We start from the raw sequence: 26,052 nt of genomic DNA on the forward strand, positions 1-26,052 counted from the left end.
CCTGCTGAAGAGGCAGGCCTAATTTCAAAAAGATTTCATTAACCACATTTTTGCGGCTCTTGTTACCCTTTTTCCCACCCCCACTGGAAGAAACCGGTCTTCTCTAAATACGGAAAATAGAATGATGTAATTTTTGACGTGACGTCATTTTCATCCAATCCTTGGCGCGCATTTTATGATTACATAATTCCTGTCCAATCAAATTTAAGCCAAAATGGGTACCAGTAGCTACAATAAATAAAAACAATTTTATACATCACACGCTTCACCCTCAGCAGGAAAAATGGAATGAGCAGTTGAATGGGCTTGTATGTCATTCATTGATTTAGTAAGAAAAACACATTTTTATTGAGTAATCAGAATTCTTATCTTCTGCAGTATAGCTGAACAAGCATGACTGATAATACAATTGATTTTGAGAGACTTTTATTAGATGAAGAAGACCCTGATTCTGGGTTGGTAGAGGATGCATTTGATGTTTTACCGGATGAACTAACTTTACCTTTTGATTACGATGAGCTTGATTTAGATTTGAGTGAAGAGAATTTCGGAAGATGTAGTACAAGTACAACAGATGACTTTTCTGATCTATTAGAGCTTGATGGCAATCTTGATACAACGGCAGATGAGAATAACGATAATGTTTTTTCTGAATCCTTTGATGATGATACAAAACTCGGTTTGAAAGATGAGCAGAATGGTGTTTGTAATACACCAATATTAGAATCAAGTGCATTAAATTTAATCCCCAATCATGATAATATTGATAAAAAGGAAGATAACATTCATCTTTCCAATCACCACAAGGACGAAGCAAAAGATTCTACTTCATCAAATGGGAAGTTGGTTTCTTTTTCAAAAGAGCAAGCCCGTCAATGGAGAAGGAAACGTATCTTAAATTCATGTCAGAAAAAGATTCCAGTTGTTGGATTAAAGGACTCACAAGGAGCATTATCTAAGCAATGTCCAATGAAACTAGAACCTTTGCTTCCCCTCCCAAAAAACCTCAAACCAGTTTCGCACAAAAAATTCAATAGTAAATCAATTTCAAATGATATCAAAATTGGTCCAAAAGAAAAATTGGCGAATCCATTGCTAGGAGGAGAAAGATTGGGTACTAAAACAAATCGTGGTAAGTTAAGTTCTCTTATTTTAATAAATTATTAAAGGTATATACACTTCTATTTTTTGAGTCTCAGAAAAGATGATTCTTTTATGAAGCAAGTAACTAATTCAACTCTTTCTTGAAAATTTTTGGTGTAATAAACCAATCTTCAGTTCGCTGGTAAAGTGGGTAAGCTTTATCAATAGAAAGATTTGCCCTCCAGCCGTACAGACATGATGATGAGAAGGGCGTTTTGCCCTCAAATTCAATTTTGCTTTGTAGGTTTAACTTGACTTGACTTTACTACTTAATCAGGATTTTTTTCCATTCAAACAAAGTGATATTTTAGCACTACTAAAGATAAAACAGCAAATTATTATAATAAAGAATTCAGAAACTTTTTTCCTGCATGAGAATTAGAATGTTAGGAATTTGTGTTATAAATAATTAATGACTTTAGAACCCCAAGTGTGAAAGTGAATATAAAAGTTTTTGATTGTCTCCTTAGAACCATAGAACTCCTCATCACACTTGTTTTGCTAAAATGGCTTTGAAAAAACTAATGTTATTTTTGGCAAATTATATGAATACAAAACAAGATTTTGGCAAGAAATATTTTATTTTTTTGGCAATATTAATTTTCAATATTTTTTCTTTTTATAATAAGTTACTTACTGTAACTGATTTTACTCTGATTCACCAAATTTTCACAAGTTTGAATTAGAATTAGTATATTTTTCAAAAAATTTGCATTTCTATTAAACATAAATGTCCGGAAATTTGCATGATGATATTGCAACTTGTGAAAAAAAACCTAAAATTTTCAAAATAGATTTTAAAGAAAAATCACTTTTATCGTTTTCCTGGGGGTGGGTATTAGCAGTGTGGCTCGAATCCTTCAGATCCTTGGTTAGAAAAAGCTATACCTGTTTCCTTTTTTCTTCCCAGATTCAACAAGCCATCAACCAACAAAATTACCACTGACATCTGAAAATTCACACAGCCTTTCCACTAGACACTTCTAAATTATCTGCCATTATGAAGATGTTCCGAAATTAACCAATCGGGTTTACAATCGGAATTCCTCTGGGAGTTAGCGAGTCGGGAAATGTAAAGTTATGTAATAGGTAATACATAATTTTTCCGGGGGTTAAACTTATAAATAAAATTGAAATGGTTTGTTTTTTTCTTCATTATATATTTAAGTTTAGATTATCAAAATTCTAGAAATGCTAGTTTGTAGACCATATTACAAAATGGTTATATATTTCGCAAAATAAACACTTACAAAAGCTATTACTTACTATTTTTACCCCCGCTTTTTAAACAACGTCTTCTGTGGGCGTGATATCAGGCGGAGACAAAACACCCTCATCGTAAGATTCTCGGGTCGTCTTATTGTTTGTTCCTTTTGTCGAGTCTGTCGGTCCTATTGTTCATGCTAAATCCATACACGATGACGTCAATGTTTGGCGGCATACCTGAAAATAAAAAACAAAAAGATTATCATATTATTTTTGCATGAATTACGCTACCTTATACGTCATTATAAAATTATACAAAACGAAAGCCAGTCTAGGCCGCCCGCCTAGTGCGCGGGCCCTAATATTTTTTCTCTCGCGGTCTTCAGGGGAAAACGAAAGTGATCGATATTCTTCGAAGGAAGAATTTGCCAAACAAACCCCTAGACAAAAAGATGTATTTTGAGGTTGGGAATGGATCCTGCGAAGATGAAAAAATTTTGACTAGGCGTTTTTTTGGCAAAGCCAAAAACTCTAATTTTTTTCTTCCCTCAAGCTAAAAAGGTTACAGGTTTTGGGCAATCGAGGCAAAAATCAGCAAAAAGCTGGTATTTTCCGTAAATCTGAGAATCGCGATAAGATCCTCACTGATTAGGGTCGCAGCTTGAAGGGTATGTCTGAGCCAAAGTTTGAAATTGACCATTTTAGGGAATAGGAACCTTTATAGCTCGCATATATACCAGATAAATTTTTTAGATGATGCATACTATTAGCTTAGTTGAAAACAAACTTGGTAAAAATATGATGACTTTTGTCAAAGAATTTTCGAATTCCCAAGGCAATAGATTAAAGTATTTTGTTATCAAAAGCAAAATAATAACAGCTATGCTATTTGCAAAAGCAATGAAAGGTGACAAACTCTTTGTTTGGAACGCGTTATTTTATGAAACTGTCAGAAACAATAAATTGTTGTTTTGATTGCCCGGGAAAATACTAGAATCTAATTGGGTGCGATAAAGTGAGCCACAACAAAGATTTGTTTGCGATCAGGCGTCTGTATAAGTATAGTGAAAACTTTTTGAATGGAGGTTGAACACCACGCCTGACACTCTAGGCTAATACAGTAATGACAGGATAAGAAATGGTTTTTGCCTCCAAATGTATTTTCTCTCTAATTTTTAAAACATTTTTCTGCTTAGGTCCAGTCCCAATGAAGTTAAGAGCATTACCGGAATCCTTTTGGAAAGAGCCTGCAACAATACAAACAAGTCAGTTGGTTGGAAGCAGTTACGCTGTACTTCCACCTTTATTCTCAGCAGAGGCTAAAAACTCAGATGTCACAAACATTCGACCAGTTACACCGCCAGATGATAAGAAAAATTCCCCAAGACATTCACCACGTAGTAAAAAGAAAATCGTTGTTGCATCAAATGCAGATACTGAACTTTTGTTTAGCTTATTTGATCATTTAGAGAGCAACAAAATTGATGAGAAATTGATTGTTAGAAGGGGAAGGTAAGATTCACTCATTCCATCATTCTTCATTCAATAAGCTATTACTTGCCACACTTTGCTTATCTGAAAGGCTTTTCTTGACGAGATGGTAGAAAATAATTGACTGATTTCAGAGGGATCGAACCAAAATAGACTTTTTACCTCGTTAATATTTAGATGCTTTGAGTAACATTCTTGCTTGATTATATCTGTACAGAGTTCCGTTTGAATCCCCTCCCCCCCCCCAAAAAAAAAAGGTTGACCCAATGTATGATCATTATTGGGAAAAAAATTTTTTTGTTAGACAGTTCCAATTTATTACTGAGGGGAGAACAAAAAAGTACCGAAAATAAATGATAACGAATGATATTGGTCTTTAACATGATTCTCTCAAGGGAATACACTATAATTGATATTGCAGATGTCCAAATAAAAAGAAGTATTCTTTAACCAATTCTAGTGAACCCATAGTCTGTATCGTGATATTATATAAATGGGATATAGATTTATTAAGCACAGATAAAAGTTATATTTTAGCAAGTGTCACATATAATTTTTTTGCTCTTTAAGACCGAAAAAAAGCACCAGCGACAAAGTCCCGCCTCCTCCTTCACGCAGTATGGAAGAAGATCCTTGTATTGTCGATGATCTGGCTAATAAGCTGTTTCCAGACCTGTCTCTTCACCAAAACAACAAATCAGTCATTCCAAATTATGCAATGGTTCGTATAAACAAAGGTCATCACACGATTGAATTTCCAGCAGCAAAAGCCAATGAGAACTATCCAACTATACTGAATGAATTAGTGACTCATATGTAACAAAAATGAAATGGCTTTTTTCAGGAATTATCAGATTACACAAAAAGTTTCTTTCATTTTGAATGGTATGTAAAACTTGGTTCGTCTAATCACCAAATTTAGACTTAAACACTATACGAAGCTAAAAGCTTTGGCCAAACCTTATCTGTTCTAGGATAAGATTTTTAACTGTATATATTGCTACGTTCCTTCATGTTATTGTAAAATTAAAGTTTAGAGTTACAAAAATTGATGGCCTTTATTGGTTGATTTTAAGTTTTTTTCTGCGCCCATTTTTGTATATAGGTTTTGGTCTAATTTTTAAAAGTTATATCATAGATGCAGAGTTTTTATTTAGAAAGTTTATAAATACCAGTTTGAAATTTTTATTTTACAATATTTTCATTTACGACATTTTTATCAGCAGGTTTTGAAAGTCATTGGAAATTAAGTCAAAATATGCCTCATTTTCTTATAAAATTTCATTTTCTTGCCAATATAGTGGTTTCTGTTTTTGGACTTTCAGATTTTTTAAAACTTTCGTCATTACAGCATAAACGTGCTTTTTCGCCAATTTCTTTCATTTTCTTCAGGGTTTTAAATTTCTCGAGTGAACTAAATTACTGAAGTTTGCCGCGAGATTCGCGCAAATTAATTTCATGATCGATTTCACTTAAGTAAGGTTTTGATTTAAGTGCTTGTGTTTGAAGTAATTTGGATTAGGTTGGAATACAACATTTTATTTCGACGTGATTTCAGTTGAGAGTTTTAAGGCTCACTCAATACTTTTAAAGGCTGTAAATATTTTTAAACTTGTTTATATTTACATGATTGTATATTATAATGGTATTATATTATACGAAAAGTGAAAGAGAACTCAAAACTCATACATATATTACTTACTCAATATAATCCTTTTGTTTTGCAAAACACTGAATGATTGCAGAGTAGTGAATCGAATTGACACTTTCATCCATAAATTGGAATGATCTTTCACATTTCCAGCAATATAATGGCATTTTGGGAACAATCAGAATACAAAAAAGTCCCTTTCATTTTGAATGGCATGTAAAATTTGGTTCGTTTAATCATGAACATGGTTTATCAAACACCAAATTTAGACTTTTAACACTATACGAAGCCAAAAGCTTTGGCCAAACCTTGTTCTAGGATAAAATTTTTAACTGTCCATATTGCTACGTTCCTTCTGGTATTGTAAAAATTAAAGTTTGAGTTGCAAAAATTGATGGCCTTTATTGGTTGATTTTAAGTTTTTTCTGCGTCCATTTATGTATATAGGTATTGGTTTAATTTTTAAAGATTGTATTATAGTTGCAGAGTTTTTATTTAGAAATTTAGAAAGTTTATAAATACCAGTTTGAAATTTTATTTTGCTAAATTTTTACTTACATAGTATTATAGCATAAATAACGCCTGATATAAAGACTTTTTAATCCAAAGATTTTGAAGCCCATTTTAGTTCTCCAGCCCGGTGCCCGTTGGGGCATAGATAAACTGTAAATATTTTCTAGGTTATACATTATAACTTATGAGAGTATTATATCATATGAAAAATGAAATATAATTGAAAAAAGGCAAAACATTTTGCGTTTCAAATTTTGTTTCAGTCGGTACATTTTGATACATTGCTTTTGAGGGTAATAGATACTTTAGGCGTGCAAAGTTATATGCGAGGCCAAATATTAGTTCTATTATTAGAACTTACTCAATTGAAATTTGCCCAACCTTCAGAGCAAAGCGTGTTGAGCTTTACGACAATCTTTTGCAAATTCAAGCAAAAAACTTTTTTCGCAAGCATAAACTTTCGCGAATCGAGATATATATGTGAAAAATTTCACATAAAAAAAAGTGGCTTAAAGGGACAAAATCAAAAGTAATAGAAACCGCCAAGAAGTTAATTTTTGAGGAAACTATAATTCTTACCCCATTCTTAGTACCTAGGATTTGGCTGTAAACAGACCTGATATCTTTACGGCTTCCAACAAAGATACTAGATTCGCTCTAGAGGTTGAGGGGAGGGCGTTAATTCGAATTCCCCTTAAAAATAAAGTTAGAGAGCATCAGCAATACCATCTTTATCATCCTAAGGGCTTTTGATGCGCAAGCTAAACCGGCATTTGCGACGACATCACATGACATCAAGATACAGTTGTTGCATATGTCTTGGGCCACCGCTAAAACTTGAGGGAGAACAACAACCCTGCCAAGTCGGAGTTTTTCTCTTTCAGCTCTAGAGCGATGGTTGAGGAGAATGATGTGAAAAATACTGAGTACACTCGGTAGTTTTTAAAGTTGAAGGAAAGTAGTAGTTCCAAATTTCAACAAAAATAGCTGATTGATATCAATAAAGAAAACAATGATCTAAAAATCTGTTAAAATATAATTTGACTAAGATTAGATCATGTTCATTTCTTCAATAAAAATACTTGTTGAACCACCATGTCCTGTGTATGCATTTTTTCCATTGTATGTATTTTCCACTTTAAGGGCGACACTAACAATACCGGATCGTTTAATCTTACAAATACCTGTTATGTGGAATGGAGTATATCCACTTGTTTGGTCAACATAGGTAGCAATCGATACTGGCCTGCACATTTGGTTATCGAAATGTCACATACCAACGACTTCCGGATAAATGAGGTACATGAACATTTGTTGAAACAGTTACTTTGAGTTGAGTAAATGAGCGTTTTTTCTTGAAGGCGCATGTCTGAAAGAAAACAAGTCGACAAGACGACAATACTTTCGCTTTCTCAAAAAAATTTTCCGACCCACCGCGAAAGCTAATCGTAATACTTTCACTAGGCAAAATTAACAAGTTTTAAGGTGGTAGTTAACTGAGAAATGGAAAATCAGCGAAAAAATTGTCGAATTTTGGTTTTTGGAAGTTTGGAGATCCTTAGGTTTTTCTGAACATCTCCTGAAAATTTCAGAGCGATATCTTTATCATTCAGGCCGCAGTGAGCATTTTAATCCTGCTGGGTGCTTGAAAAATTGCCCTAGCAACGGAAAAAATCCCGTTGCTAAGGACTTATTTCTTCAATCTTGGCCGGAACATAGCAATGTGATACGCCAAAAGAAAGCTCTTTTTACGCCCTTTTCGAGCGTCAAAATGTTTTTTCCCGTGGCATTACGTCATCCTTAAAATTAAAGATGGTAGCCTCAGTAGCGCAACATATCAAAACAAACCGAAAAACAGAGCTGTAAGCATGATTCTACAGAATATTTGGCAAGTTTTAGATCAAAACTTAATCTCTTTGATGGAAATGTTTCATTTAAACTAGCCGTATTGTATAAGTGTTGCGAAGCGATCCAGACTCCAACTCAATTCGCAAGTTGCTAGCAAAATTAGAGACACTCTAAACATCCCTCTAATAAAGCCGCTATAGAGACAGGGTCGTAAGAGCCTTAATGCCCCAAACACACCACATAATCCAAGGCGGCACAACACCCGCCGCCGCCCGTGCATCGCTCTTTTTTTCCTTCTAGTTATTCTAGTGTAAATGGTGCCTTAATAAAATCGAACGATATTCGTCGAACGATCGAACATTTTTATTTATTCGAATCACGAATAGTCTTGTCGAAATCATCAAAACATAAAAATAAAACAAAAAACAAATGTACAAACTGGCTTGGCTTGTTGGTTCTGGGAGTTTTGATTTATTTCTTGACAAATTCGAATAATTCGATTACCTCCGTACTTCTTTATCATAGAATATCCACTTGGTTTTGCAAGGTAAGTTTCGTTCACTAAAAGAGCACTCCTCCCGCCTGCGCGACTTGTAAAAACCTCTCATTGATTGACCTTATTTGATACTTGATACTTGCTGTTAAATATCAAGGGATGATGAAGATCCTTTCTGTCACCGTTCAAACTAATCTTTTTGCATTTAACAGCAAAACAAACATTTAAAACCGAAAGACCACTGCTTAGATTGCTTAGATGCGTGCCGCCCGCGCGGCAATTTGATCAACTTCAGTCCGTGTTTCGGCTTCCGGTAATTTTGTTGCTGTTCACGGCTAGGGTAGACCATTTTAAAACGGCATTTTTCGCAGTCGCTACCAAACCGAGAAAGTTTTCGTGGCTTCAACCCAAACCATTCAAGGTCATTTTGATAAAATGATCGGTTTGAAGATGTGATTTATACAGCAAATTTTATAGCAAATTTTCGCTTGGGATAGTGCTAAAGGTACGTGCACACAATATAGCAAAACTGCTTCGCTCATAAATTCGCTTCGCAATAGAATAGACTCTAAGGAAGCTAGAAAGTTGTTGTACATTGGTTATGTTGTAGGATTTCTGCGAAAAACTTTCAATTTGTCGCCATTTTGTTTTGGACATCAACAACGCGCTTTTAGTGACTGACATAATGTTTTGTAGTGAAGTTAAATGTAAATGAGATAAATCCAAGCACGACATGATGTAGCAAAGATGGAAATGTGCTTTTTAATGAACTGGAAGTAACTTCTCGAGACACGCATTGTCATCTGACACTTGCCACTCAAATCGCTTTCGGTCAAGTCCGCTCAAAACAAAATACTTATGAGGTATCTAAACTACTGACAGATCCGCAATGGCTAAGTTTTAGGGATAGCATTGTGGATACTCGTAGTCCAGGTAACCAAATATCCACGGATATTACTGTTACGTATCAAAAATTAAGAATACTGCAGTTAATAGTGTTAATAACGCTAAAATTTGTAAAAATGGCTGCTTATGCTTCAAATTAGTGAAAATGACTAAAATTCACATTAAATGTGAATGTAAACTGTTGAAAATTCCATCGGAAATCGCAGATTTTCAATTATATTAAATATTTCACTGAAGTTTTAGATATGGAGTAAAACAAGCGATACTTTTATGGACCTACCTGGTTATCAAACTAATCAGTGAACATTGAAACAATTAAACATTTAAGACATAACTGGTCAAAATACAAAAAAATAAAGAAAATGAAAGCATATCTATTGAGAGAAACTATCAACACTATTGAAAAAGATTTTTGAAAAAGAAATAAACAAGTGATACTTTTATGGACCTACCTGGTTATGCATTTAACAAATATAATTGATATCTACGTGAGCATGACCGTATCATTCAGAACAGAAATAGTGACGATCTATTAAAATTAGTCGTTTGTTTCTTATAAAAAAAACGTTTAGAAACCAAAATTTCGTGCTCTTGAAATAATCTTTCATATTCAAGACTTCGTGAGCAAAAAAAAAACATCTTTCTCATTAAAAAATTGAGTAATTTGGCTAAGAACATTGTTGTATGCTTATTAATAGCGATTCTTATAAATAAAGATGCGTTTTTTTAGCTGAAAAATTCTTTTTTTAACAAAAATCTGCTCGAGCCATCTTTTACCTACTTTCATGTAAAAAATCAGAAAAAAAAACATGATCCCATGTTTCACAAAGCCCAAAAAAAACCTTTTTTTAGCGTTTTGGCCCAAATTGCCCAAAAACATTTTTTTTTTCGAAATCGGGCTCGTCACATTAAGGGTTTAAGTTTGCATCTTTGTGCAAACAATCATAAAGAATGAAAGAGCTGATCTCAAGAAAAGCTAATACCTAAGTGATTGATAATGTGCTTATAAAAAAATATCGAATTCGGCCAGTTTTTCTATAAAAACACGCTAAGCAACCAAAATTTCATGTTTAAACACACATACTCTCTAAAAGTAAACCCTCATGAGCAAAAAAAACATCTATCTCATAAAAAAATTGAGTAATTTGACTAAGAACATTGATGTATGCTTATTAATAGTGATTCTTATAGATAAACATGCATTTTTTGAGCCAACAAAATTTTTTTGCAAAAATCTGCTTGAGAGCCATCTTTTACCCATGATGGTACCCTACTTTCATACAAAAATCAGAAAAAATTAATGACCCAATTTTTCACAAAGTCTAAAAAAACCCGTTTTTTAGCCGTTTTTAGCAGTTGTATTGAAGTTTTTACAAGATGCTCACATAATTGGTTATTCAAAACAATAGAGATGATGCGTTCTTTAGAAAAATATAATAAAAGTTTTTGTTTGAATAGTTAACGACCAATCCAATGACAAAAATTCTTGTAAATGTTCAACTTGACCGTTTTTAGGCCCAAATTGGCCCAAAAATTTTTTTTTCGAAAATCGGGTCCGTCACATTTGGCCACACCATTTTGCACCTTGTCCCAAAAATCAAAAGATTCTATGATTCAATCCTGAGAGAAATTTTGGTAACAGACCGACGAAACGAACGGAAACGAACGCGGAACGAACAACACAGGTTAATTTATAGGACCTCCACCAGGGTAGGTCCCAAAAAGCTATTAAGCGCTTTTCTTTATAAAAACACTATCAGAAAATGCACAACTTCATAAATAGGTTCAGCAACTCAAACCGTCGCACTCTACCGTGCATTTTCTTCTGTTAGAAAAATAATAATAAAAAAACATTTGCTAATAACATTGATCTATGCTCATAAATAGTGTTCTTATAGCTAAGATTCATTTTTAGCCAAAAAATATAGTGTTTAAGAAAAACTCAAATCATTACCTCCCAGCGACATTTTCATCGTAAAAAAACTAATAAAAATAATAATAATCCAGGCAAGAACACTGATGTTCTTTAAAGGGTTCTTATAGATAAAAATCGATTTTTGCCAAAAACATTTTTTTGCAAAAATCTGCTTGAGCCATCCTTTAACTATGATTGTACCCTACTTTCATACAAAAATCAGAAAAAATTAATGACCCAATTTTTCACAAAGTCTAAAAAAACCCGTTTTTTAGCCGTTTTTAGGCCCAAATTGGCCCAAAAATTTTTTTTTCGAAAATCAGGCTCCGTCACATTTTGGCCACCACCATTTTGCACCTTTGTACCAAAAATCAAAAGATTCCTATGATTCAATCCTGAGAAAAGTTGGTAACAGACGAACGAACGAAAGGACGAACGAACGGACGGACGAACAAACACAGGTTAATTTATAGGACCTCCACCAGGGTAGGTCCAAAAAGCTATTAAGCGCTTTTCTTTATAAAAACAACTATCAGAAAAATGCACAGACTTAATAAATAAGGTTTCCAGAAAACTCAAACCGTCGCACTCTACCGTGACATTTTCTTCTGTTAGAAAAATAATAATAAAAAAACAATTTGGCTAATAACATTGATCTATGCTCATAAATAGTGATTCTTATAGATAAAGATTCATTTTTCAGCCAAAAAAATAATAGTGTTTACAGAAAACTCAATATTACCCTCCACCGCGACATTTTTATCGTAAAAAACAATAAAAATAAAATAATCAGATGGCAGAACATGATGTATTCTTATTAAAAGTGGCTTATAGATCAAAATGCGATTTTTGAGCAAAACAATTTTTTTGAAAAATCTGCTTGAAGCCAGCCTGGTTAACTATGATTGTACCTACTTTCTGAAAATCAGAAAAATTATGACCAATTTTTCACCAAGTCCAAAACGCGTTTTAAGCCGTTTTTGGCCCAAAGTGCCAAAAATTTGTTTTTCGAAATCGGGCTCGTCACTTCGAGGGTTTACTCGAGTGCCAAATAAACGGTCCCCCCGCTTGTTAATTTTTCGAAAATTTTCCAACCCCCCCCCCCCGACCTATTAGGACCCCCCCCGTTATTAAATTGTAAAGATTTTTTCAGTTGGCAAAAGAATCCTTATTGCTCCAAAAAGCCTGTTTTAGCCTAGATACCGTATTTGGGTTCATAAGTAAAATTTCCAACCCCCCCCCCGGCAATTAGGTCCCCCCGTTTATGAAATTTCAAAATTTCCAATACCCCCCCGTTTATTCGACCCCCCCGTATATTTGGCACCTAAGAGTATGGTCATGCACCTTTGTGCCAAAAATCAGAAAAAATTAATGAGCCAATCTCGAGAAAAGCTGGTAACTAACACACTAACGAACGAACATGGGTTAATTTATAGGACCTCCACCCCACTGGGGTAGGTCCAACAATGGATAATTTTCGTCTTTCGAATCATACCTGAAATCCTTTAAATTGAGAATAAAAATTAACGCCGCTTTTAGGTTAAAATTGTAAAATCTTTGCCCTTTTTACACCGGCCCTTATTACGCCACGAGCCCAAAAATAACGCCAATAAGGGCCGGTGTGAAAAAGGCCGAAAAGGTAAGCATAGTAAATAAAACCAGTGGAATTATATTGCTACTATCTTAACTTCACAGTTTGCAACCGAAATTCAATTACTTTATTTACAAAAAATATTTTTTGAAAATAAAAACGGCAAAAATTGTCGTTTCGTTAGAAAATAAAGAAAAAAAAACTTTGAAGTTTTAATGAAGGGATCAGGCCTAGGCTGCACGCATACGCATACCCTCTGATATAGGTCGGGGGGGGGGGTGTTAATCGTGTATAAAATTCACGTCCGAGAGTTACCCAAATTTCGGTCAGTAAATTTCACCTGGATATGCACTCGGTTATGCTTAGCGTTATGCTTTGAGGCTTAAAACCAAAAAAATAAAGAATTTCCAAAGGCTAAACTTTTTTGACGATTTTATAGAGTATGTGATCTTACCACGATCGTTCCGCTGACTCTCGCATCCTTGATATCATACCAAGAACATTCTTTCCAACTCTTTAAGCATTCGCCATCTTGTCCAGGAGGTCCTATAACTATAAAAAAACCGATTCGTATTTGTCCTTAAACTAGAAAAAAAATGTCCTTGGTGGAAAAATTTTTAAAAGGAGGCTAATACTCTTCCTTATCATAGCTTTTTTTAGATCTTTAACTAGCTCTTTCTTCCGTTTCTGTTCTCTTTCAACCTTATTCTTTCCATCTTTTTGTAATGGGTGTTTTTCCATTACATGAGGCCCATGAGGCCCCTCCCCCAGCGGACCTTCAATTCACGCAATCACGCAATTTGAGTTTCCAAATTCACGTATTCACGCAATGTTTTTTTACAATTCACGCAATTTTTGTTCACGCAAAGCTTTCCAACTCACGCATTCACGCAATTTTTGTTTAATTTTCACGCATTCACGTAAACCGCTGGGGCCCCCTTTCATCATGGATATTCTTAACTTTTTGGGTAAAATCAACCTAAAATTCTACGGTATATTATTAGGTTAGGATCTATCCCAACCTAAATCTAGCATGTTATTGTAATAAAGCAAAAATTTGGCATTTTTGAGAAAGCTTTAAGCAATGCTGGGGATATTAGGTAAAAATAGCTTTTAAAATCGGCATTATTTTGCTAAATCGGTTCAGTTGCCAAATTTCATTCCATGATTGTATTAGCATATGTTTTTTGGGAAACAAGCTCAGTTATGCTTAGAGATATTTTAGACTTGAAGTATGTTTATCATATGCTTATTTTGCCGAAAAATTCGAGTCTCCAATTTTTCCAAAATCTGTCGTTGTCGTTGCATGAGGATAGCGAAATAAGTAACGACACTAAAATTTTTCAGGAAAGTGAACGATTGCGAACGATTGCCGCATTTACGCTTACGTTTTCTATTAGAAAAAAAAATTTCACTTACACGCCTAAAAAGCAGGCTCAGTAATATGCTTGTAATATGCTTGTAATATGCTTATTTTTTAGACAAATTCAGGTCTCGGTATGCTTATAAACGTTATGCTTATAAAAAAAAAACATGTATGAGTAAAATTCGCAAAGACTGTACAATGTTGCAACAAACACATAGAAACATTCGATTCAGAATTCAAAGTAGCAGAACTTAACCAAACAACAATTTCGTTTATTCCCTCTTGCTTTCAATTTTATCGAACCCGATAAGGTAGAAAACAGGATACGAGGAAGAATACATACAGGTTATGAGGAAAAAAATAGGATTTTATTTAAAAAAGGGAAAAAACACGAACGGCCTGTACGAACCCTGTTAGCTTTCATTCAAATTATAAAAACTTATTACTCGCACAATTATGAAGTAAAAGTACCTTGCTTTCCATCAGGCCCTTGCGGCCCAGTGTTACCAGGAGCTCCTTGCAAACCAACTCTTCCTGGATTTCCATTGTTGCCTGGCAAGCCTTTTTTCCCTGGAGAGCCCTGCAAACCAGCTTTTCCAGGGGGTCCTTGAGCTCCATCCTTTCCTGGAGAGCCCAGTGAACCATCTTTTCCAGGAGGTCCTATGGCACCTGGACATCCTTGGATACCGTCTCGACCATTTCTCCCATTATTACCTAAATGCACAATCAAAATCAAGTAAAAATCAATTTATTTCGTTTAAGTGAAAGTGTATAAAAAACATCAAGCCAGAAAAATTACATCATCTTTCTTGTGAACATTTCGACCACTGACCACTCTCGACATAAAAATGAATCTATTTGAAAAAGTTTACATTTCGTCTCTATAAACAAGGAAGATAAATTAAAGGTCAATTCCATCAAGCTTAATTAAAAATCCAATCCCAAGACAATTTATTTTCAGGTAGATGCACTGTCTTATCATTCGATACCCCGGCAGTCACAACAGTTGGGGGAACTGCCCTTTTTATTTCTTAATCTTTCAAGAGCAAGCCTCGTGAAGATCTTTCAAAGCTTGCATATTCAAATTCTGGCAACCTCGAATCCACCTTTGCCTAAATTGTCCTGAAAACGTAAAAATTTCATTGTTGGACGTATTTAACACCCCTACCTCACAGCCCCGGTGGAACTTTTTTCCTAAGAAAAAAATAGGATAGAAATTCTTATCAAAATTCAAATGGGGATATAAATTCAATTGTTCCAAGGTTAAAAAATCCAGCGGGGGTGGTTTTGGAGTGCAGTTTTTATTCCCAGTGGAATTTTTTTTGTTTCGGAAATCTTGTCAAGAAAACAAAAATCTCGTCCTGTTGGGTGACTTCAACATTGATCTTTTGACTTGTGATTCTGAAATCTGTCATTCCAAATTTCTTGACGTCCTTGGTGCCTATCAAATGCTTCCATCTATACTCTTCAAGACGGATCACTGATACTTCAAGTACTCTCATTGACAATATTTTTATCTCTCCTCTAAACTACTCTTCAATTTCTGGAAACCTCATTGTCTCAATATCTGATCATCTTCCACAATTCTTAATTCTAAACACTGATTGTAGCTCTAACTATAAACCTGAACTTCCTTTTCATCAAGATTGGTCAAACTTTGATGAAGTACGTTTCAAAGAAGAATTCGATTGGAAAGGTTTTCTCTATATTGAAAGGGAAAAATATTGATTGGGCTTTTCCAGAAAAAAATCGTGCACCCCCTGTTGAGGAGGTCTATTTCCGTTCCAAGGGGGTAAGGTTTGAAATGCAGTGGAATTCCATAAGGGTAGACGAAAATCCGTCAAAAATAAGCGGAATTCCAAGGGGGTAATGGTTGAAAATTTGTAAAAATTCGGAATTCCGGAGGGGTATGATCCTAAAATTGCCTGGAATTCCAAGGGGGTAGGTCACAAAAGGTTGGACCTCCTCAACAGGGGGTGCACGGTTTTTTTCTGGAAAAGCCCATTCGTGTTTTAACTCTTTTCTAACTCAATTTAATTCTTTGTATGACAAAACATGTTCCCTGAAACAATTGACCAGACGTCAGGCTGATCTCATACTAAAACCTTGGATCACCAAAGGCATTCACTACTCCATGGAAATCAGAGAAAACCTTAACAACGACTATCTGAGAGTACCTGATTCTTCACCTGATCTTAAACAATTTCTTTGTGGTAAGTATAAAATTTATCGAAATCAAGTTGTCTCTTATTCGCGACTCGTTCTTTTTTCTCTACTATCCTACTATTGAAGGTAAGATTCGCTCAAAAATTCCTTTACACACATCAAAATTTCTCAGAATGGGGATAAGCTGGAGTTTTTATAAGATACTTCACTAATTGGTCATTTAAAATAATAGAGACGCGTTCTTTAGAAAATGCAATAAAATCCTTTGTCTCAAGATTCAACCATCAACCGAATCATCGAAAACCTTGTAAAAACTCCAGCTTGACCCGAAGAATGAGAATCGAAAAGTCAATCACTTTCTTGTTTCTCAAACTTCCAAAAATGAAATCTCCAAAGTTATTTCATCTCTCAGTGAACATAAGGCTTCAGGTCCGAACAGCATTCCTTTTCGAATTATCTCCTCAAATCTGAAAAGTCTTTCTTCAATCTTTGCAGATATCATAAATCTTTCTTTCTTTACTGGTGTCTTTCCTAGTCAACTCACAGAAGTAAAATCCCGTCTTCAAAAATAAAGGCTCTCAAATTGATACTGAAAACAACTGGCCCATCTCTCTTCTTTCAAACTTAGACAAAACTTTCCATAAACTTAAGCACAAGTGGCTAATAAACTTCCTTGATCGTTCTGCATATCCTTTGCAATTTGGTTTTCGTTTCAACTGAGGCAGCTCTTCTTTACTGCATAAACAAAATTTCTAAAGCTCTTGACTATGGTAAGAATGGATTCTATCTTTATCGATTTGCAAAAAGCCTTTGATACCGTCGATCACTCAATTCCACTTTCAAAAAGCTCGATTTTTATGGCATTCGTGGCAAAGCTCTTGACTGGTTTCGTTCTTTTCTTCCTGGTAGATCACAATTCGTGTCAGTATCTGGTAAAAACTCAAGATCAAAACCCATGGAACATGGTGTCCCGCAAGGCTCTGTCCTTGGCCCTTTACTTTTTCTTCTTTATGTGAATGATCTCCACATTGCACTTCGATATGCATTGGTCAATCTTTTTGCTGATGACACTATGTTATTTTTTTCAAACGAATCTCTAAAACCAATTTCAAAGCAAGCCAATATTGATCTAAAACTCTTGAGGAATTGGCTAAAATCAACTACAATTTTAAAAATTAAAATCAATGGTCGTCGGCTTAGGCCACGCAAAGTTGTGAGATATCTTGGTGTGTATATTGACGAGCATCGGAACTGGAAACATCAAGTTGATTTTGTATGTAACAAGAGCCAAATCGATGTTCCGACTTAAGCATATAAATAAGCATAGGCTGAAAATGAGATTTTGCTAAGCATATTGAGCCTCGACCCGATTATCCCGTATGCTTATAAAAAAAGAGTGTAGTCGAACGTGTGCACTACATTAGGGTCAACTTCAGTATTTTTCCAACTATCCGAATTTTCTAGGATCCGATACCAATCGAGCAATCCGATACCAATCCGTCTACAATCATGGTTGAAATATATTGAGAATTCCGGTTATTTTAAGGTTTTTCAAGATTTAAAGTTCCGGCGAGAAAGTCGACAATCAAGGTCATAATATTTGAGAAAAAAATGGAAATTTCCAGGAAGTTTTGAAATCATAATCGATAAGATAAGATCGAGATAGCTCTCTTTAATTTAATTGAATATTTCAATTCGGGAGGCCTTGGCAGACTTTCAGGCTATATTTTGAGCCTTATTGGACTATTTTTGTCTAGCGTTAAAATTCACAGTTAAAACTCTAATCTTCGTACCTACTTTAGAGCACTTAAATCGATTGTGGTTTCAAAACTTCCTGGGAATTTCCGTTTTTTCTCAAATATTATGACCTTGATTGTACGGTGCACAAGTTTGTGGGTTCAACCCCCAGTCGGGTCATACCAAAGATTCCCAAAATGGGTAGCTAGCTATCGAGAGAGGAGTCTTCGGGTCGCCTCCGACTATGGTCGCAGACTTACCTATTTTACTACTACTTTAGGCGTACAAACTTTCGCCAGCAGAAACTTTCACGAGGTCGAAAAGTCGCGAAATTTGCGACATTTACTCTCGCGAATTTGAGGAAAAAATATTTTTCGCGATCACAAACTTTCGCGAATCGTTGGAAAAAACTGAGAATTTTTGAATAAAAGTTGCCTTAAAAGTGAAAAATATTTCTCAAATCCGCTAAAGACGGTTGCTCTTCGACTTTAAAGGATGATAAAATGTCGAAAATTTGTTATCTATTACGATTTCGAGATTTTATAGATTGTAATCTTTTTTTGAGAATTTTTCGTGAGCATAAACTTTCCCGAATTGCCCTGTTTAGAATTTTCAAAGACATTTACTTTGGCGAAAAGGGCCAAAATTCGCAAAAATCGCGAAAGTTTGTACGCCTAAAGTAAGTCAATTCAGAAGAGGGCAAAAAAACAGAACCCATTTTGAAGATACAAAAAAACAAAATACACTTTTTATTCAAATTGAGGCAAAAAAAGATAATTTCAAACTCAACTCAGTTTCATAATCTATATAGTGAATAAAATAGTCATACCATCTCGACCATCTCTACCGTTGATCCCATTCATTCCATCACGTCCGTTCAAACAAACATTCGCTGACTTATCAACCTTAAAAAGCAGAAGACGTTAATTCATTACGCGTAATTTTCAACAAAAGGAAGCGAATAACTTTTCAAACTTTTCGTAGATCCCTTGGAATGAACAAAAAGTTAACGATAAGATGAGATGATTCTTGTAATGATTATCGCCTTTTTAACGCACGCGAACCTCTATGGGATTTTCAAAAAAATAATTGAATATGGGGGGGGGGGGGGTGGAGGATGTAACATTTCTGGGAAATTTACCCCCCCCCCCCCGACAGGCAGGTATAACCCCCTGGACAAGCATCAGTTGAGCCCCTGGGCATTCAAAATTACTCTCAAACAGAGCAAAATTACCCCCAAACAAAGCAAATTTTGTAAATTTCACTACCCCTCCCCGGACACTATATCCTCCACCCCCCCAAGTACTTACTTTAGTTGAGTTAAAGGCATTTTTAGCCATCCCATCATTTTCTTGACCAAATTTTTTAGTACAACTAACTTCACACCTAATGGAAAGCGATAACAGCAGGAAAAACGAAAGCAACATACTCTATTGTTTTAAAGAGCTTGATCTTGATCCAAAAAAACCTGAAGATTGAAGATGTTCTTCCTTGGATTAACTAAAACAAAAAAAATGAATCCAACCTGATAAAAAAACCTTTGGAGGAAAATTGTTCTCTTAGACTCTTTTGTTCGGCAAATCATAACAAAAAGCATACCCTGAAATTTATATAACAATACATTCATGTAAATATCTTTGCAGTGAACAATAACAGAAAATACTACAATTAGTTACTAGTCCCCTTTTACAATTTTTAAACATTGTGGGACTGGAATCCATCCGGCGTTCTGAACTGTTTTTCACGAATAATAACTCCTTGAGAAAATCGCAGGTGTATCAATTTCAACCTACAACCTGCGTCATTTGAATCTCGCCTGACGGTGCTTCAATTTGTCAAATAACTTTTAAAGCTGCTCAATCATTCATTTAAAGAGGTAGGAGGGCGATATTCTAGGGCACTCCATGAAATATGATATTTAAGCAGCTGATAAAGTAGATTTCAAACGCGATGTAAGAATGATCATGGTGATATTATGACTTCACAGCAATGATTATTAAAGTTTCCAAGCTAACACTGAATCTCTGTAGAGAACCAGACCTTCATCTTTCCCTCATTTTGAAGCTCAAATTGTTTTCCGGATTGTCATTCAACAATCGTTTCGAACTTTGTGCTTCCAGGTTTTCCAGTCTGTTTATCAATGACGTAACCATTGTAAAACGATTGAGCGGAGATTATTTTCTTTCGTTGATCGAATTGAAATCTATCCAAACCAACCCAACCAGTCTATGGTAAAAAAAAATCGAATACTTTAGGCGTACAAACTTTCACGAGCAGAAACTTTCACGATTTTCGCGTATTTTGGCCCTTTTCGCGAAAGTAAATGTCTTTAAAAATTCTAGGAAGGGCCATTCGCGAAAGTTTATGCTCGCGAAAAATTCTTGACAAAATAGAAAATCTTTAAAACTTCAAACTTTGAATAGAATGTAACTTTTATGGCACTTTTTAGCCTGTTAAAGACTACAAAGTCAAAGGACAAATGTTTCAATTCAATCCAAGAAATATTTATTGGAAATTCTAAATTTTACGACTTGATTCGCGAAAGTAAATATCGTGAATTTCGCGATTTTTCGTCCTCGCGAAAGGTTCTGCTCGCGAAAGTTTGTACGCCTAAAGTATCATCTTTACAGTTCCAGAAAAACAGAAGTGACTTTAAAAATAAAAGATTGCGACAGTGGTTGAGAATTCTATTGAATGAACGTGAAAGACTTTAACTTTTCCAAGTTTATTTTATACTTGTTTTCTTTAAAACAAAACCTTTTCCGTTTTTTGTCCAAACACTTCATAACATCATAGTGTGACCCCTTCTTTAAGGGGGATCCAACTTTTCATAGGCTTTATAGGAGAAATAAGAGATTTTCCGAGTAAAATGGGGGATTTGAGTTTTGAGGGGGGGGGGTAATAAATAAAAATAGGGGGATAACAGCTTTTTGTTAAAAATATGTATTATCTTAAATTGGTCAAAGAATTGGGTATAGTCCAACAAAATAGCAATGTCAATGGTAACTTTTTTGCCTGCGGCGCCATTTTATACCCTTTCTTACCATATAAATTTGAATTTTTTGGTATTAAACGGTTTGTGAACCACCATTGTAGTTGGTGCAGGTTCGAAAATATTTTAAAATAGGGGGATGAAATATAAATGGGGGGATCAGACCCCTCTGCACACTATGCATACCTTGCATTTTATCCAAATCATTCGTTCTTTTTTCGAATATTGGCAAGTCCCTGGTGTTATTTCGGACTCTGAAAGAAAAATTCATATTGTTCATCCATATTGTTTTTATGAATATTTTCAAAACAAACTAACGGTCATCAAATTCAAACAGCAGACTTTTCTAATCTGTGATAAATCAAGCCCATTAGAAAAAGTGGGAAAGTTTGGTTGCTTTTTTCAGAGATGAAAAACTGCGAACATTCGTGGAAATAATATTTTATCAGCTTTAAATTACCATTTTCCATTTTGATGTCTACAATATTCTCGAGTTTTACTTGTTTTCCATCCCATAATGATTTAATACTAACCTAAAATAAAAGATTTAATTCAAAAAGATTATCTTTAAAAACAACCAAGTATCCGCCGAAAACGCCCACCTTTTTATGTATGAGTGTGTTTAAATCACTTCGTCATTTTTATACTGAGTTCTCATCTCAATACAACATAGAGATTAAACTAAATCTGGTAAAGCCCTTGGTTTTTTCGAGATGTAAACAATGTTATTTGACCCGTTAAGTACCATTGGTATCACAAGGGATTGCTCAATTTCTTTCAGTCCTTTAAGGTGGGTCTGGAGTGGATCTAGGAGCGCTGCGAATCACAGAGGCAGGAAGCATTTCCAGCCACTGCTGTCTAAAAGTATCCCTAATTAAAATTAATATCTTAATAAAGAAGCACACAAGAGCATTTTAATTTCAGAAAATTTAGCTTTTTTGCGGAAAAACGAATTCGTTGAATGTCTGAAAAAAGAATTTTTTTATGTTTCGCAAAAATTAATGGATGGAATATTTTGTCATGGAATCGAATTCCATTAAAAATTTCACAAAATTTCGCTCTCGGCATGACGACATTCAAGTATCCATGAAGCCCAATTTCATGAATCCTTACCCGTTGACCAACAGCTCGATAAGTTCGTTCGATTTCGTCGCAACATTGTTCATGAAAATTTATGTAACCCACCGTCTTTGATATTTTTGGTGCTAAAATTAAAAAGGAAATATACTGAAAAAAGTCTTGTGTCAGACCACTTCTATGAGTAGAAAAATTGTTTGCATATCACAAAAACTAAATTTTTTGATTTTAAAGAGATACAGAGACTTTCTAGTGAGAGAAATCCGTTTATCAGATTTTTCAGATTAGTGTGAATGAAATATTCAAATCCAGCGTTATTCACCACGAAACAGTACAATCACTTTTCATGATTCTCATGGTATATTATAATATCATAATACGCTTACTTCCGAAATGTTTTCCCAAAAAAAACTCATTCATCGAAGAGATTTTACAGGTCCGTGCAACTTTTCGACTATTTTCTGAATTGATTTTCACTCACTAATTATCGGCTGTATATAAGTTTTTTCTTGTGTATATTTTCAAGAAAATTTTTAAAATAACCCTACCTCTAGATTACTACAACAGCGTAAAAACCAGTCGAGTTAACGTGATATGGGGTGAACACGTGTGTCCAAAAGTGGACCAGCCCTTCAAATTGGGAGGTCACAATAATGATCTTCCTTACCATGAGTTGTTTTGGAGTCATCTTGGTCAATTGAATTCTCCATCAACGTTGGTAAATTGCCAATTACTTCTGGTAGCTACAAAAACCAAAAAAAAAGTATCATAATACAGTTAACGCTCTGATTTTCAAAGGGAATTAGATTTTTTTTCAAAAAAGAGAGCGTATCGAATAGTTGAGCGTCGTTTATGAGACTTTCTTACTAACGGCGACTTTCAATAAATCTAAGAATAGTAGAACATTGAATTAGAGAGCGTCGACTGTAACTTAATAAAACGCACACCGTTTGGCCGTCTTTTCGAAGTATGGACTGGAACCACATTGAAATTTCAATCGAAGTAGGATGATCAAAACAATAATACCTAATTCAAAAACACCTTTAACTGACTTTAACTTGAATTTATTTGATATTCTTGGACAAATAAAAAGTCTGAAATCGCAACCTAAGTACTGGTGAAATACTCAAAATTGAACTTCTCTTACCAAGTCAGCAGCTTTATTTGATAACATGTCTCTCAAATTTTCAGTTGTACATCGAGGTGGGATCTAATTATTTGGCAAAAATAAAATATGAAAAAGATATTAGATGTCATATTTTTTTTCAAAAACATTACATACTTTTTCTTGTATAAGCATGTTTATAATAAGCATACTTACGCTCGAATTCAGCAAAAATAATATGCAAAATGCTAAGCATACCTCCAAGCTGAAATGCAAAAAAATCATGTAGCTTTTCTAAAACACTGGACCTTTTAGGGTTACTTTTAAAGCTGTTTGAGCTTTTTAGACCAAAGATTTTCCCTGCAGTGCCAAATTACAAAAAAAACTTTAATTCTTTGAGCTGAATCAATGTTCCGACTTGAAAATTCCTGAAATTTCCATGAATCCAAAGAAAATTAACGAATCTTCAAGAAAGTCTACGCATATAAAAAAGCATAAATTAAGGCTGAAAATGAGATTTTGCTAAGCAAATTGAGCCTCAACCCAATTTTCCGTATGCTTATAAAAAAAGAGTGTATTGGTAAACAAATCCTATAAACTGAAGAGATACAGAAATTAGAAATTCACCCTAAAAGTTTGAAATAGAGGATTGAATAATCCCCCCTAAAAGTATTTAGTATTTGCATATCGATGATGGCTATTCATTTTAAATGTACACTTGTTTTTGCTACGATGTGTTAAATTGTAATAGCATGGTTTCCATAAGGTAGAAAAAAAGCGTGCAGACTCAAAGCAAATGGACTAAGGATCTACCTGGAACTTTGCTTGATAGAGGATCCTTCCAATATCAAATCTAAATCGAAACAAAATTATTTCATCAAAAGAAAAAATAGCACAGAAAAATTCCAGATTTTTCTCAAACACTTGACACAACGACTTTAAAAGACTTTTTATAGAAAGGGATGATGTTATTACCAACAAGGAAAACGATAGTTTTTTGTATATAACCAAAAAATACTTCCTTGACACTTTAGTAAATAATCAATATAATCTTCTTTGGAAAAATATCAACAGCTTGTTGTACCCTTCTAAAAGTAGACAAATACATACTTTTTGGGTGAAATTTCAATGAACGAAATTCCAGTCATTGTATCACCGGCAAGAATAGTATGGATCAATGGTGAAGCTCCACGCCATCGTGGTAGTAAGGAAGGATGAATATTGATAGCACCCCTGCAATAGTAATAAAACATGAGTTTCATGAAATCAAAAGTAACAAACATATAAATCAAGAACAAAAGTCAAACAGATTCATTGCTTCACTGAACCTCATCCCCGTGTATTCCAGGCTTTATTTACGTTACTGGTTGACGCCAGAGAATAGCGCTATCAGTAAGCATAAAAAAGCTGATAATGCGCAGGGAACTATGTTGTGCTTTACTTGTATATCATTATCAGGTAGCTCTAGTTTGCGAATGGAAAAGAATTATGAAAACTTCAGCTCCCATTTTGTTCACATAATGTAAAAACAATTTCATCTGTACAAAAGGGTATTTTGAACAATAAAGGAAATTGTCATTAAAGACTTACTTTGGAAAACACTTGATAACCTTTGAAGGGATGAATTCGCCGAAAGAAGCAACTATAGCCAAATCATGATCGAGATGATGTCTTAAAAAAAAGTATTTAAAATTAATTAAAGCATTTAAGAGATGGATTTTAATTAGGCTTTTTCAAAAATCCATGTTAAGGTCGGACGACGACGAGGGGGTCCATATGAAAACCCTATTTTAAGACACCTACATTTGCCGAGCTCAAGGGGTTCAAAAAGGGGATCTTAGTTGTGGAGGAAGACTGTTTAATAACGAAAAAGATATGTCTTATTTGGGGTATATTTCAGTGACAATTTAGACCTTCCAAATTTAGCTTCTCTTAAAAAAAGCATACTTTGGATTTATCTTCAACTCTTCCCAATGAATTTTTGGTAGTTCATTTTCTCTGACATATCTATGAACTACTGGAACAATGCCTTTTGTAGATTTCTATGGATAAAATGAAAATAATCTATGGATTTTGATGATTTTACATATTTTGTTTTCATATCAGTTTCAATACAAGGTATTGCTTCTTCTACTCCAGAAAAATAATAAATAAATTTTATTCAATATACAAGAGGATAAAAGAGGGAAAAATTCTTACTTTGAAAAAAATTTACTTTGAAAATTAAGCAAAAAAGTAAGTACTGATACTGATTGGATTTTAAGTTTGTAATTCATGTGTTACCTTTTGGGTTTCAAATTGAGAAACGACTGTGACCTCCTCTACAAGGTTTGTTTCGTTTCTAAAAATAAATTTGTTAGTGAGATGCGCTAAAGAGGCTAGAACTTGTTTGTAGTAGAAATTGTAATATCTCAGTAAAGCACACACTTTCATGAGAAATCAAATGTATGGGACAAATACTGCATTTCTTTTAGTTGGAACATAACAGCTGTCCATACCGCACCAAAGACCCTTGAATATCAGAGTAGTTGTACCTTATTCCTCTAACATGACATTGGTTGACTCAGATGAAGGTACATTCTGCACCAACATTGATGTAAAATAACATCAAAATTAATAAACAAACATTACTCTAAAAAAGAAGACTTATGATAAATAACTCACCTCAATTGAACAAGTTTTTCCAATGGTGTTAAACTAAATTCATCAGTTCCAAAGAAAGCAACTTTCAATGCTTTATGTTTTAAATCGTTTATATTCCTTACCAATCTAACATTCAATTGAAGATTCTGTTTGTATTTAAAAAATTGGCCTAAGTTGATAAGTTTCATTTATAAAAATTCTCTGAA

The 26,052-nt window shown here is 34.4% G+C and overlaps 3 protein-coding genes across 3 annotated transcripts; 1 reads left to right on the top strand and 2 right to left on the bottom strand.

Moving 5' to 3' along the window:
• Positions 1-250: 250 nt before the first annotated feature.
• Positions 251-5,537, top strand: LOC136803434 (uncharacterized). Its single transcript, XM_067060154.1, has 3 exons — positions 251-1,132; positions 3,546-3,861; positions 4,411-5,537. The coding sequence occupies exons 1-3, from the start codon at positions 394-396 to the stop codon at positions 4,658-4,660; spliced, it is 1,305 nt and encodes a 434-aa protein (XP_066916255.1). The 5' UTR covers positions 251-393; the 3' UTR covers positions 4,661-5,537.
• A 1,515-nt stretch (positions 5,538-7,052) lies between these two features.
• LOC136803435 (collagen triple helix repeat-containing protein 1-like) lies at positions 7,053-19,540 on the bottom strand. The gene is made up of 4 exons (XM_067060155.1): positions 19,340-19,540; positions 18,859-18,934; positions 13,215-13,306; positions 7,053-7,373 (listed from the first exon to the last, which is right to left on the bottom strand). The coding sequence occupies exons 1-4, from the start codon at positions 19,454-19,456 to the stop codon at positions 7,263-7,265; spliced, it is 396 nt and encodes a 131-aa protein (XP_066916256.1). The 5' UTR covers positions 19,457-19,540; the 3' UTR covers positions 7,053-7,262.
• A 95-nt stretch (positions 19,541-19,635) lies between these two features.
• Positions 19,636-26,052, bottom strand: LOC136803437 (methionyl-tRNA formyltransferase, mitochondrial-like). The gene is made up of 12 exons (XM_067060156.1): positions 25,868-26,052; positions 25,487-25,544; positions 25,151-25,245; positions 24,794-24,874; positions 24,314-24,436; positions 24,017-24,056; positions 23,246-23,308; positions 22,766-22,841; positions 22,135-22,226; positions 21,482-21,554; positions 21,208-21,275; positions 19,636-20,255 (listed from the first exon to the last, which is right to left on the bottom strand). The coding sequence occupies exons 1-12, from the start codon at positions 26,032-26,034 to the stop codon at positions 20,115-20,117; spliced, it is 1,077 nt and encodes a 358-aa protein (XP_066916257.1). The 5' UTR covers positions 26,035-26,052; the 3' UTR covers positions 19,636-20,114.

This window comes from Clytia hemisphaerica, unplaced genomic scaffold (genome assembly GCF_902728285.1).
Source record: "Clytia hemisphaerica strain Z4C2 unplaced genomic scaffold, Clytia hemisphaerica genome assembly, whole genome shotgun sequence".
In the NCBI taxonomy this organism is placed as follows: Eukaryota; Metazoa; Cnidaria; class Hydrozoa; order Leptothecata; family Clytiidae; genus Clytia; species Clytia hemisphaerica.

Excerpts from the sequence above, each read along its gene's own strand:
- LOC136803437 (XM_067060156.1), bottom strand. The coding sequence starts at position 26,034 with ATGAAACTTATCAACTTAGGCCAATTTTTTAAATACAAACAGAATCTT. Across the intron at positions 22,842-23,245 it reads CAAATAAAGCTGCTGACTTG|CTACCAGAAGTAATTGGCAA; the intron begins GTAAGAGAAGTT and ends TGGTTTTTGTAG. Across the intron at positions 22,227-22,765 it reads TGACTCCAAAACAACTCATG|CACCAAAAATATCAAAGACG; the intron begins GTAAGGAAGATC and ends TTTTAATTTTAG.
- LOC136803435 (XM_067060155.1), bottom strand. The coding sequence starts at position 19,456 with ATGTTGCTTTCGTTTTTCCTGCTGTTATCGCTTTCCATTAGGTGTGAA. Across the intron at positions 13,307-18,858 it reads CGGTAGAGATGGTCGAGATG|GACCTCCTGGACAAGATGGC; the intron begins GTATGACTATTT and ends TTATAGTTATAG. Across the intron at positions 7,374-13,214 it reads GAGTCAGCGGAACGATCGTG|ACATGCGCCTTCAAGAAAAA; the intron begins GTAAGATCACAT and ends GTTTTCTTTCAG.
- LOC136803434 (XM_067060154.1), top strand. The coding sequence starts at position 394 with ATGACTGATAATACAATTGATTTTGAGAGACTTTTATTAGATGAAGAA. Across the intron at positions 1,133-3,545 it reads GGGTACTAAAACAAATCGTG|GTCCAGTCCCAATGAAGTTA; the intron begins GTAAGTTAAGTT and ends TTTTCTGCTTAG. Across the intron at positions 3,862-4,410 it reads TTGATTGTTAGAAGGGGAAG|ACCGAAAAAAAGCACCAGCG; the intron begins GTAAGATTCACT and ends TTGCTCTTTAAG.